At 47.4% G+C, this 13,116-nt stretch overlaps 1 protein-coding gene across 1 annotated transcript; it reads right to left on the bottom strand.

The window, feature by feature from the left end:
• Positions 1-11,081: 11,081 nt before the first annotated feature.
• Positions 11,082-13,094, bottom strand: Cct8l2 (chaperonin containing TCP1 subunit 8 like 2). Its single transcript, XM_087907525.1, has one exon. The coding sequence runs from the start codon at positions 12,800-12,802 to the stop codon at positions 11,114-11,116; it is 1,689 nt and encodes a 562-aa protein (XP_087763651.1). The 5' UTR covers positions 12,803-13,094; the 3' UTR covers positions 11,082-11,113.
• Between the last annotated feature and the right edge of the window lie 22 nt (positions 13,095-13,116).

Raw genomic sequence — 13,116 nt, 5'->3', positions numbered from 1 at the left:
ATTCATCTTTATTTTATGTACTTGCCTGCACGTCTGTGTGAGGGTGTCGGATTCCACTGGAGTTACACAGTCAAAAGCTGCCATTTGGGTACTGGAAATTGAATCCATGTCTTCTGGAAGAACAGCCAATGCTCTTAACTCTGAGCCATCTCTTCGGCCCCAGGACTTAGTTCCTAAAGTGCCAAATGAGACTGCAATGATCATATTTCTTCAGAAATACAGGTTGCTTTTCTTGGTAAACAGACAAATTTATGTATGCAATATTGGGACTTAAAATTTGCTTGTGTACTTTTTACAATTGAGCCAGCTGTTTAAATCGGTTTTGAGGGTAAAGATAAACTGATAAAACTGTGTACGTGTATTAGACCTCCAAGAGAAACCTTATTTCAAAAACCTCCTAGCCATTGAGATGCTGCTGAGTCAGAGGGGGATTACAGATTCCAGACCAGGGCTATGTATTGAGATCCTGGCTTCCAGGGGTTGTGGGTAGTGCCTATAATCCCTGGGGACAGGAGGAGTTCAAGGTTAGTGTGAGCTATTTAAAACCAGCTCAAAAACAAAACTGCTGCTGTGTGTGGTGGCGCGCACCTGTAATCCCAGTTCTAGGGAGGCTGAAAAATAAGAGCAGGAGTTTAAGGCCAGCTGGGGCTACAAGAGACCCTGACCACTCCCCCACACACAAGGAGAGAAGAGTAGGGAGGAAGATACTAGTAACTTTCTTAAAATTACTGAAGTAGGAGCTCTTGTGTGCATCCAGGTATGGCTCTATCCGGCTGATTAATTCGTTCCTAATGACAGAAGTGGCCTTTCCAACAGTCTTTTAGGCTGACCTGCAGGGTCCTCGTAGCCCCAGACCCTGGCCCAGGGAGGCTCTGCTATGTAGAAGCCTGGCTGTGGCTCACCGCCCTCTAGGCTCACTGAACAACTTTCACTGGGCAGTTCCCATCTCTGGAGCTTTGCACTCATTGCTTCCCGGCCTGTCTGGAGCAGTATTTCTTCAGACTTCTCAGGTAGCTCAGCTCGGGTGTCAGCCGTATCTGAAGCAGGTCCTCTCCCTGCCCCCAGCCAGGTACTTTCTGTCCTCTCCCAGTTACTTCCTTCAAAGCCTACTGCTCAGTCTGAAGTCTTCTTGTTTACTTAAAATGGCTGGTTCCCCTTCTCCCTCCAAGCTGGGCCCTTTCTGTTTCCTAGGGCAGGTGCTTAACAAATGCTTAATGACTAAACAAATGGATCCATTAGATGTGATCCAGTGAACAAGCAAACTGGTCTTCCTGTTGGACTGGCCCTGTGGTGTAGACACACCTGTAAATAAAAATTGGGAAAGTGGCTATTCTTGTAAACAGTTTATGATTCTTTGATTTTCTTCCTTTATTTCCTGTTGTTTCTTGATGAGCAGAGTAAGAAATGAGGTCTGTTGACTCAAGGACACCCTTTTGCCCACTTTGTTTCAAGCTCTGCACAGACTGCAGAGTCTGACCTGGCCCTGGCCCTGGCCCCAGGTGGGCAGATCCTTGGCAGGCAGCCCCTTCCCCCAGGGCAGCTCCGGGCTCTGCTGGATGCTGGTTCCAGTGGGGGAGGGGAAGAAGTCTAGTTCCGAGTGACGGTTCTTGTATCCCAGCTGCAGCCCTGGAGGTGGTTAAGTGTCACCCCACGGGGCAGGAACACAGAAAAAAAAGAGGCTCTTCCCTTCTCTCCCTCCCCCTCCAGCACTCTTTCAGGGGCTGGACCTGTCTAGTCTTTCTTTACACACAGGCCGTTGCACAGACTTTGGCCACAAAAGCCTTAGAGTGGCTGCCCCAGACACCAACTGCCCCAAACATTCAGTGTGTGCCTTTGCCTGTGTTGTCAGTTTCAGGGGTACAGACATGATGTGCTTATTTCCTCACAACTACCAAAGCTGGGTGTGTGCTGGCAAATATCACCGCCTAAGTGATGCACCTAGTACTCCTCAGGTAGAGGCAGGCCAATCGTGAAGTCAAGGCTAGCCTCAGCAGTCCTGTGAATCTACTGCCAGCCTGACTATCGTGAGCCCCTGTGTGTGTGTGTGTGTGTGTGTGTGTGTGTGTGTGTGTGTGTAAAACAAAAACAAGTAAATCTAAAGAAGAGGGTAAAACAAAACAAATCATCCCAAACAAGAATCCTGGGGGTGGGGGGCATCGGGAAAATCTGGGAAGAATTGGGGAAGGGAAAACTGTGAAAAGCCTATTTTTTTTCTTTTTCTTTTTTTTTAATTTATGACTTATTTATCTTTATTTTATGTGCATAGGTGTGAAGGTGTCAGATGCCCTGGAACTGGATTTTCAGACAGTTGTGAGCTGCCATGTGGGTGCTGGGCATTGAACCCGGGTCCTCTGGAAGAGCAGTCAGTGCTCTTAACCGCTGAGCCATTTCTCCAGCCCTGAAAAGCCTATTTAAAAAAAAAAAATTTTCAGCCGGGCAGTGGTGGCACATGCCTTTGATCCCAACACTTGAGAGGCAGAGGCAGGTGAATCTGAGTTTGAGGCCAGCCTAGTCTACAACAGTGAGTTCCAAAAAAGCCAGGGTTACACAGAGAAACTCTGGAAAAACCAAATAAATAATAAAAAATAAAGTCCCTGTGGGCATCCCTTAGGGTCACAGAGAAGCTGCCGGTAGCCATGAAAGCTAAAAGTTTCTGCCCAAGTCTTTGGTCATCAAGTTGCCCCTGACTAGGGTCAGACCCAGGGCTTCAGGGTGCGCTCTACAAGCACTCTGCGCCGAGTACACCTCCTGCCGAGCCGAGTACACCTCCTGCCGAGCCGAGTACACCTCCTGCCGAGCCGAGTACACCTCCTGCCGAGCCGAGTACACCTCCTGCCGCCGAGTACACCTCCTGCTGAGCCGAGTACACCTCCTGCTGAGCCGAGTACACCTCCCGCTCAAAGGTGCTGGGCTTCCTGCATTCCAGGCCAGAGTTCCCTAAGCCTGGGGAATGGGAAGTGTAGAGCAAATCACGCCCTTGGGCGGGGTAGTGACAGGGTGGGACCTCTGTGCAGGATAACCACGTGGTCCTCTTCCTCTAGGACAGGGAGTCTACTGTGTGATCTGAATAAGAACTCAGCACTGGGCTGTCTGTACCCTTGAGCGCTGCTAGAATAGTGGAATGGGAGAGCTGACAGGTTTTAGCAGAGTTAGCTGTCACCAAGTGGTTCATCTCAGGTTCTTAAACCAACACTCACCGCTAGCTTCGTAATTTCAAAAGAACCAAATTGGAGAATTTATACAGTTTAGAACTGGAAGGGTTTTGGAAATCACATTGCCCAGTTATTCCTAGAACAGGCTTGGGAACTGACAGCCACCCCCAGCCCTCATATTAGTCTCAGTTTCTCTATTAGTAGGGTTGATAATAGTGGTCTTGTCTATTCAGGGTTGGTAGGAGAACTGGATGAACTCATGCTTATGTTGAGACTTGGGAACATCTTCCTTGTGCTCTTGTTACTGTTGGAGTATGGGCGAGAAGGGGAAAGAAACAGCGCGCATTCAGCTGTAAGATTGCCTTGCTGCAAACCAGGGCCTGCACTGGTCTTTGCAGGAAGGTGGTGATGCCTGCAGTTGAAGTGTAGCTCTGGGTGTCCCCACCTTACAGTAAGGAAGGCTCTTAGGACCAGAATTGGTTTAACAGTTAGCTACACATCAAGGCTCTCTTTCTCTGGGCACGTGGTTTGGGAGGACATGTTCTTCTCAGGAAAAGATTGCCTGTTTCAGGGTAATTTGTGTTTTGCCCTTTGGGGCTAGTTTAAGTCTTCTAGAGTTACCAAAAAGATTTTCCCTTGCGAGATCTGTGAGGGGACTGCCTATGCATGGTAGAAAAAGCTGAAGAAGGCTAGAGGAACCAGGGAACTCTGGTGTATCCTCAGCCCCCCCTCACCCCCCCCCCCCGTCCCCATTCCCCCACCACCACCACTCAGATGGCCAAGGGGTGTGGCTCTGAGACGGTTTGGACCTTGAGGCTTGAGCTTGAGTCTCTCCTCAATTCGACACGGCCTAACCTAGGGTACACCTCTAGCTGGATGGACCTTGGTGGAGGATCCAAGTGACCCTTATCACCTCTAGATCTAACTCTAGATCTAACTGGAAGCCGTGGAAATGGTGCGTCTGGCTAACACTAAATGTGTCTCTGTCATGCTCCCTTAAATCTCCCTGGGGAGCACATGCCCGCTTGGTTCTCAGCCTGCCTGGCCTCCTTCCATCCTTGAGCTAATCCTTTCCCTAACCCTCATATTTAAAATATTTATATAATCACACTTTTAATCCCACTACTGTGGAGGGAGAGGCAGACAGATCTCTGAGTTTGAGGCCAGCCTGGTCTACATAGTGACATACTGAGTTCCAGGATGCCAGAGATGTTACCATCTGTAACTCCAGTTCCAGGGGACCCAACATAGTAAGTTCCAGAACAGTCAGGACTATGTAGAAAGACCCTTTCTCAAAAAAAAAAAAAAAAAAATTCTGTTTTTATTTATTTGTGTTTGTGGGTGCCGGTGAACGTCAGAAGAGGCCCTCTTTCGCCTTCGAGCAGGAGCCACAGGCAGAGGTGAGCTGCCCAGAGCAGGTGTTGGCAACAGAACTTGAGTTCTCTGGAAGAACAGCAAGCAATATTTCCTGAGCCATCTGTATTAAAATATCTTTAATAACGTCTCCAACTCTGCAGCCAAACAATAGGCCTGGATTTCTTTTCTGTGTAAAAGTCACAAATCCCAGTTTGGCCTGAGTCATAGCCTGTGACAGATGAGGGAACTCCTCAGGCTGTTGAGAGTGACAGTCGGGAGCTGTTCCTGTCCTCCGGCTTCTGACAAGTCCAAGGAAAGGACGAGCTGTAGGCCAGTTCTACTTCCTGCCATAGATGTGACTATTTTCAGACTCCTTAGAACTTCATTATGTTCCCAAAGGACCCAGGACACTGCCCATTCAACCGGCGGACAGTCAGTGCTGCCTGTCGGTCACTAAGTCATCATGGCAAATGGCAGCATAGGGCCCTACTTTTCCAACCATCCTCCATTTAAGTTTTTATTTCCTTCCTTCCTTCCATTCTTTCCTTTTTTACTTTCTTGCTATTTTTTTTAAAGATTTATTTATTTATGCTGGGCAATGGTGCCACACATCTGTGATATCAGCATTTGGAATGCAGAGGCAGGCAGATCTCCAAGTTGGAGTGCCTGATCTACAGTGAATTCCAGGACAGTCAGGGCTACTCAGAAACCCTGCCTCAAAAAAAAAAAAAAAAGAAAGAAAAGAAAAGAAAAGAAGAGATTTATTTCATGTGTGTGTTTTGCCTGCACAAGTCACACGAAGCCAGAGGAGTACCTCAGTGCTTCTTCTCCATGAGCTTTTTTGAAAACTGGAGCATTGGGCGGTGGTGGCACACACCTTTAATCCCAGCACTTGGGAGGCAGAGGCAGGCGGGTCTCTGTGAGTTCGAGGCCAGCCTGTTCTACAAGAGTTACAGGACAGGCTCTAAAACTATAGAGAAACCCTGTCTCAAAAAAAAAAAAAAAAAAAAAAAAGAACAACAACAACAAAATGTCTGGAGCAAGCCAAGTTGCCTAGGCTAGCTGACCAATAAGCTGCAGTGTTCTCCAGCACTGGATGTAGAATTACAAGCTTTTTTATTAGTTAGATAGTGTGTGTGTCTGTGTGTGTGTGTGTGTGTGTGTGTTTGTGTGTTGTGCAGACTGACACAATCTCTGGAAGTTCATATGAGATTTCTCCCTGTTGTCTGAAAAATGCTGTTTCCTTAAATCTATTTTTTTTTCTTAAACATAGGGTCTGAGAGTCAAAGTCAGGATCTCATGATGACCAGGGCAGCCGTCTACTGACTAAGCTATCTTCTCAGTCCTAAGACTTTTTTTTTAAGGTTCTTTGAGAGTTTCATACAACATGTTTTTGTTTGATTTTTTGAGACAGGGGTTCTCTGTGTAACAGCGCTATCTGTCCTGGAACTAGCTTTGTAGACCAGGATAACCTAGAACTCATAGAGATCCACCTGCCTCTATCTCCTGAGTTCTGGGATTAAAGGCAGGTGCTACCACCCCCGACCACTATTCTTTTTTTTTTTTTTTCTACTTCTTCAAGATCATTTTATGCTGCCCCAATAATCTTGTCTGTGTGGTTTTCCACTTCAGAGTGGTCAGCTTATCAGGAGTTGTACTCTTAGAGAAAACCATCACTCCCTGTCCCACAAGCTAACAGTTACCAGCACCTCTTCAGCTAGGGGTGGGGTTTTGTGCCCATCTCACCTACGGATGCTAGAATTTGGTCTAGCCTGGGCTTCCACAGATCTTGTGCAAGCTGTTACAGCCACTGTGGTGAGTTCCTGTGGGCAGCTGTCCTAGTGTGTTCAGAAAACACTTGTGTTGGGGTGAGTCTGCTCCCCTCTTCCCCATCTCTCCAGGCAGCTTAGACAGTCGCTACTCTGTGGAGGTTACAGACACTGGCCTGCCCACCCTAATTGCCTCAGCCTGGTCTCTGCAGTGGCTGAAGTATCTCTGGCTCTCACGCTCGTTCTACATATATATATGTTCCTTTTAGGGCTGACTGCTTTGCAGTCTCTTATTTTCTGTAGCTTGGCCGGTTGTAGGTCACTGTGTTCATTACCATCTGCTTTTCAAAGGAGGACTGAAAAGGACTGAGAGATTCATTGATCTATGAGTGTGACGACGATTCATCAGGAATTGGTTTTAAACTATATCAGGATGGCAGGATAGCAGTAGCTTCTACCGTAGGACCTAGAACTTGTCCACATAACAGTGCCAAATGTGTTTCATCTTGTGGAACTGGACTTAAATCCAACCAGAAAGTGGTTGATTACTCCCATGATTTGCTTATTTAATCTCATCTAAATATCTGTCTGTCTTCTGTCTATCTAGATATCTATCTACTAGATAGATATTTTTGAGGCCTGGAACTTGCTATGTATATCAAGCTGGAATTCACAAATCCACAGAGAGCATGTCCAGCATTAGGCAAGTGTTCTTTTTTATTTTTTTAAATAATTTATTTGGGTTTTTTGGTACATTGTTATTTTACCTGCATGTATGTCTGTGTGAAGGTGTCAGATCCCCTGGAACAGGAGTTATAGACAGTTATAAGCTGCCATGTGGGTGCTGGGAATTGAACCTGGGATCTCTGGAAGAGTAGGCAGTGTTCTTAACCCCTGAGCCATCTCTCCAGCCCCATAGGCAAGAATTCTTAACAACTGAGTTATTTGCTTTCTGCAGCCCTGTTCTTTTGAATTCTTTCTCAATCCCTTGACCTATACTCCAAGAGTGTTTAGCCTGTGAGGATAGGCAAAGGATGCTGGAGAAGAACCCTTCTGTGGTAAGGAGGGACTCTTGGGAAGGCTCTTAGCTATCGGGGAAGGGACAGGTTAGCCTCTGCCTCTTCCATGTTAGATTGTGCTGTTTTCATCCTCTCTCCACCCCCTATCTCCCGCCGCCCTCCCCGCCCGCCCCCCAGTTTAGAATGCATGACGTTTTTCTTCATGCCTGCAAGGATTCTGTGGAGAGAGGTTTGGAGACAACACATTCCGCTACCAAACTGGGCTGCCACCCCCAGGTCAGCCTCCTGTCTCCCTCCTTTTCTCCTAATTTTCATCCTTGTTTTTTCTTTCTCTCTCTCTTTCTTTCTTTCTTTTTTTCTTTTCTTTTTTTTTTTTTTTTTTTTGAGACAGGGCCTCCCTCTGGCTTTGGAGCCTGTCCTGGAATTAGCTCTTGTAGACCAGACTGGCCTTGAACTCACAGAGATCCACCTGCCTCTGCCTCCCAAGTGCTGGGATTAAAGGCCTGCGCCACCACCGCCCAGCCTTGTTTTGTTTTTGTTTTTGTTTTTTTGTTTTTTTTTGCATCTTCTCATCTGCTTTTGGCTAAGGACACCAACTCACAGAGTGCAGCCATGAGCATGACACAGGGAAGGACCTGGGGAAGAGGCAGGTCCAGGGTAATGTGGATAAGCCCAGGCATTGCCACTTCTGGGATGGAAGAGGAGTGAATGCCAGAGGAGGACAGTGGAGCCAACCAGAAGCCAAGGCCTGCGAACCGAGGTCTGGCAAGGAGACCTCCGTTCTATACCTCCAGAAGCAGATGGGGATCTGCCAAACTGAGGTGAAGTTCTGGTCCACTTCTCCATTGCAAGTAGAAGACAATCTGAGTCCTATGTTGGGCATTGATGCAGACACTATTACTAGGCATCCTTGCTACTGTGGCTCTAGGATGGTACAGACACAGGGATACGACATTGCTGCCCAGGTCAGTTCTTGCTTCTCAAGCTGTAAGCTGCCCATCAGTCCCATAGCCTGACAATGGGGACAGATCAGTCCTCGATGGTAACAGATGATCACACTGCTGGTTCTCAGATCAAGCATGAAGTATAGAGAGCCCAAGGGGCAAGCAGCCAGATGGAGATGGCCATCAGCCCAGGCTAAAAGAATCTGAGATACACAGGGGCATTGCCAGGATGTAGAAAGCTACGCATTTGCCCAGCATGCACAAGGATCTGGGGTCCATTCCAAGAGCCTTAAGTGGACATGGGGAGTAAAGGGAGGGCTAGATCTTAGAACAAGCCTTTCTTGCACGCTGCTCTCCGTTCAGACGCTCTTCTTTGAACTCTGTCTATAGCTGTCTGACTCGCCACCACCTTTGCTGGACATCGCCTTCCCTTTGCGGAAATTTGTGTTCTTTTGATTTTGCCAACTCTGGATGCCAGAAGATTTATGGCCTTATGTGGTACTATATACCTGTAATCCCATTCATAGGAGTCTTAGAATTATAACTAAATTGAGGAGCTATCTATCTTTATATTGTTACAAACTAATCATAGCTAGACCTCTCATTGTAGACCTCAAACTCACAGAAATCCGTCTGCTTCTGCCTCCCAAGTGCTGGGATTAAAAGTGTGCACCACCACTGACTAGCAAACCTTTTTTTTTTTAAAAAGTTTTTACTCATTTTTATGTGCACTGGTGTTATGCCTGCTATGTCTGTTTGAGGGTGTCAGAGCCCCTGGAATTGGAATTACAGGCAGGCATGTGCTGCCATGTGGGTGCTAGGAATAGAATCTGGGTCCTCTGGAAGAATAGCTAGTGCTCTTAACCACTGAGCCATCTTTCTCGCCCTGACTTTTGTTTTTTAAATAATTATTGTGTGTATGTGTACTTGCTATGGCACACAAGCAAGTACATGGTGCTCGAGGGAGAGTTTGTGGGAGTCAGTTCTCTCCCTCGTCCTGTGGGTGCTAAGGTTGGAACTCATGTCGTCCAGCAGAAAGCATCTTCACTTGCTGAACCATCTCACTGGTCCAAATAATGTCTTTTATTGGATTAAATAAAAGTGGCGCACATATTTAGTCCCAGCACTCTGGAGGCAGAGGCTGACAGTGATCTGAGAGCTCAAGGCCAGCCTCATCTACAAAGTTAGTTCTAAGACAGCCAGGGCTGTTACACAGAGAAGCCCTGTCTTGAAAACAAAATAAAACAAAACAAAAATGTATGAAAAAATCTATTTTAAATTTAAAAAATAAGAAAGAAATAAAATTAAAAAAAGAGGAGGAGGACAAGGAAATACCTAGCCTTGGCATAGTAGCTCAGGTCTGTAATTCCTAGTACTAGGAGACTGGGGTAGGGGGATCGGTTAGGCTAGCCTGGGCTACATAGTAAGTAGGGACACAAAATAAAAACTTGTATTGAAACAAAAAAACCTAAAAACAAATAGCAATAGTTTAATTTTTATTTATCTATTTTTATTATTTTGAGACAGGGTCTCATCTAGCCCTGAATGGCTTAGAACTTACTATGTAGACCAGGTTGACTTTAAAACTCACAGAGATCTGCCTGCCTCTACCTCTCTACTGCTGGGATTAAACTGTTATGCCACCAGGCATTCCTGAAATATTTTAATTAAAGGAAACTCTTTGAGATAGGGTTTCATGTGGCACAAGCTAGCCTCAAACTAGTTCAGGTACTCGATTTGAAATTGTTAGAACTGTGTCTTTGCATCTGCTGTTACTGCAGAAACAGGTGTGATGGAGAGAAACAGGAAATACGAAAGTCAAGACTTGGAATGGAGCTCTTACTAAAAAAAACTCTTTCTCTCCCCATCTTTCCCTCTCTTCTTATACAGTTGATGCTGTCTGCACACTTAATGAGTATATAATAAACTTTTGATCTTCCTGTCTCTAAACCCACGTCTAGAATTCCAGGTGTTTGTGTGTGGTGCTGGGGCTTAGGCTTTGTGCATGTTAGGCAAGGATGCTGCCAACTGAGCTAAGTCCCCATCCCTAGTGTTTTGAGACAGGGTCTTATTTATATAGCCCAAACTGCCCTCAAATCCACTGTGCGTCGCCTTGAACCGCTCATCCTTCTGCATCCACCTCCCACAGACCTGCACCACCATACCCATCTTTATGTTGTTCTACACTCTAACTTTGTGTGCTGGAGAAATGGCTCAGTGGTTCAGAGCACTTGCTACTCTTCCAAAGGACCTGAGTTCCATTCTCAGAACTCACATAGACCCTCAAAAGTGCCTGTAACTTCAGCTCCAGGGGATCTCACACACTTTTCCGACCTCTATGGGTGGCTCTTGCAGACACATGAAAATACTCATACCACACATCAACACCCCCCCACAACCACACACATACAAATAAATCCTTTAAAAGGTTAGAAACAACTGGGCAGTAGTGGTGCACGCCTTTAATCCCAGCAGTGGCAGAGGCAGGCAAGTCTCTGTGAGTTCAAGGCCAGCCTGGTCTACAGAGACAGAGTGAGTTCCAGGACAGCCAGCTGTACACAGAGAAATCCTGTCTCGAAAAAAGAAAAGGTTAGAAACTGACTCTCGTAGGCGTGTTGGCACACACTTTTAGTAGTTAGAGTCCAACCTGGTCTACAAATCGAATTATAGGACAGAGGACAGTCAGGGCTTTTACAGAGAGAAACCCTGTTGGGAAAACCAAAACAAAAAACAAACAAACAAACAAAAAAAAAACCCAGCAAAAACGAACTGGCTCTAGAAGCCACAGATGTGCGAGAAAGAAATAAGGAAAACATCAGTATTTTGGAGGTTACTACCCAATCTTGACAATCCTTACTTTATTTAGTGTGTTGCTATACATATTTTGCAAAAAATTTTTCTCTCAGGGGTGAGGACTGCTTTGCCTGCGGGGTGGGTCTTGTAATCTGCTGGTGGACAGGAGTCTTCTTGGCCACTATGATCTCATCTACTGTCACCAGCTGCTGCACCAGCTCAGAGACTGCTTGCAGTCCTTGGGCTTTGGTCCTCAATATGTCCCATATCCCTTCCTGGGCCACATTTATTATCCCGTCTGTTCCCACTCCAGTGAGGAAGTTCCCAGCTTGGTGAATTCCACTCATTTCTGCCATCACACATTGGGCAGCTAAGCCTGCATTCTCCGCCAAGGTTTTAGGCAGAGCGCTCAGGGCATGGGCAAATGCTAGGAAGGCCAGACCGTTGGGGCCTGCCAGTCGGCTTCCTTTGTCTGACAACATTTTTGCCAGAGCCATTTCTGTGGCCCCAGCTCCTGGTAGCACTCTGGGATCTTGACACAACTGTGAAAATGCATCAATGCCATAGTAGACAGCCTGCTCTGCACCCCGAAGTCCCTGGATGGTGGGCCCCCTAAGGATTAAAGTGAGAGAAGGTGTAGTCTCATATTCCCACTCAAACACCACCGCCACACTGCCTTGCAGCTCCTTCCTGTAAACCTTCTGGCACTTCCCGGGCTTCAGGGGAGGAAGCAGCCGAGTCAGCAGAGGAGTGCCCATCGTCTCACTCAGGTAGACCACATCCTTTCGTGACTTGGCCTGAATCACCATGATGCCACAATTGTTAGCCTGGACCACCATATTCTCATTAACTTCCCCCCATACCACTGCCACGTTAATGTCCATAGCAGCCAGTTGGGCTATTTCCTTTTCCACTTGTTCGGTTTCTTTCCGAAATCTTAGTAGTTCTTCAGGGTTGGAGAGACGGGGCGTGGCCAGTGAATGCGGATTTGTAGGACCAAAGGGGCAAATGAACAGGGCCACCCTGGCATCTGCTAGCACCTCGGTCATTTGTCCACAGGGTTTTCCACATATTGCTAACCCTGGGAGAATGTGGGAATCGTTCAGCGTTCCCCCCTCCAGCAGGCACACACCAATACGGTCAGGCCTGAAGGTGCCATTTGGCTCTCTGCTTACCCAACACACATGAGACACAAGCTTGGTTAAATACTCGGTGTCGGGCAGGGTGTGGGTGTTCATCACAGAATAGAGGGCCCATGATGGGTCTTCCAAAGGCCCTAGAGAGCGAATGGCCAGGGAAGGCAGAGCTGTCAGGACTTCCGCTGTGGCCGTGGCCAAGCTCTCCCGGAGCTGGTTTCGAGCTAAGCCAGCCCACAAAAGGTACTGGGACTGCTCCAGTAAGGCTTCGGTCAGGAGAACTACAAAGGTTGTGCCGTCCCCAGTGTTCTCTGCCTGTATTTGGGCTATTTCTCGGACAAACTGGGCAGCTGGGTGCTCCAGCTCCAGCGCTCTCAGGATGGCAGCGGCATGACCTGTACAAACTGTTTCTCCCTTAGCGGTCACCAGGAACTTCTGCCGGCCATAGGGGCCATAACAAGGCCGGACGATACTGGCCAGGGTCTGAGCTGCAGCTGTGGCCCTCAGTAGGCATGACCGTTCCTCTCCTAGAGACTCGGTTTTTTTCTCCAGGCTTGGCGCCAGCCTCTGAGGCAGTTGGAGGGTTGATGAGACTTCGCTTGGCTTGGCCTGGGATGGTGGGGAGACCGCCATGGGTTAGACGCTAAGCATTACAGGCACTCTAGGAATAGCAGTAGGTACACCCTTGGCCTCTGTCTTTGAAGCTGCTCCAGAAGCCAAACGCACATCACCTGTTGCAGGCAGAAGCCAACTGGAAAGAAACCGCCGCTTTGCGTCCGAGGACAAGGTGCAGAGAGCTCAGTTCTAGACCGGTCTCCAAAGCTGAGTCTGCGCAAAGCAGGCTCCTGGCCCTCTGACCAGCATGAGCTAAACTATGCCTTTGATGAAATCACAAAGTAGCAAATGGAAGCAGAGACAGGGAATGAAGTCATAAAGGGACAGTTATC

This window comes from Myodes glareolus, chromosome 6, assembly GCF_982192425.1.
Source record: "Myodes glareolus chromosome 6, mMyoGla1.1, whole genome shotgun sequence".
Taxonomy (NCBI): Eukaryota; Metazoa; Chordata; class Mammalia; order Rodentia; family Cricetidae; genus Myodes; species Myodes glareolus.
Note: the sequence above shows the minus strand (reverse complement) of the source record. Positions and strands in the feature narration are given on the sequence as shown.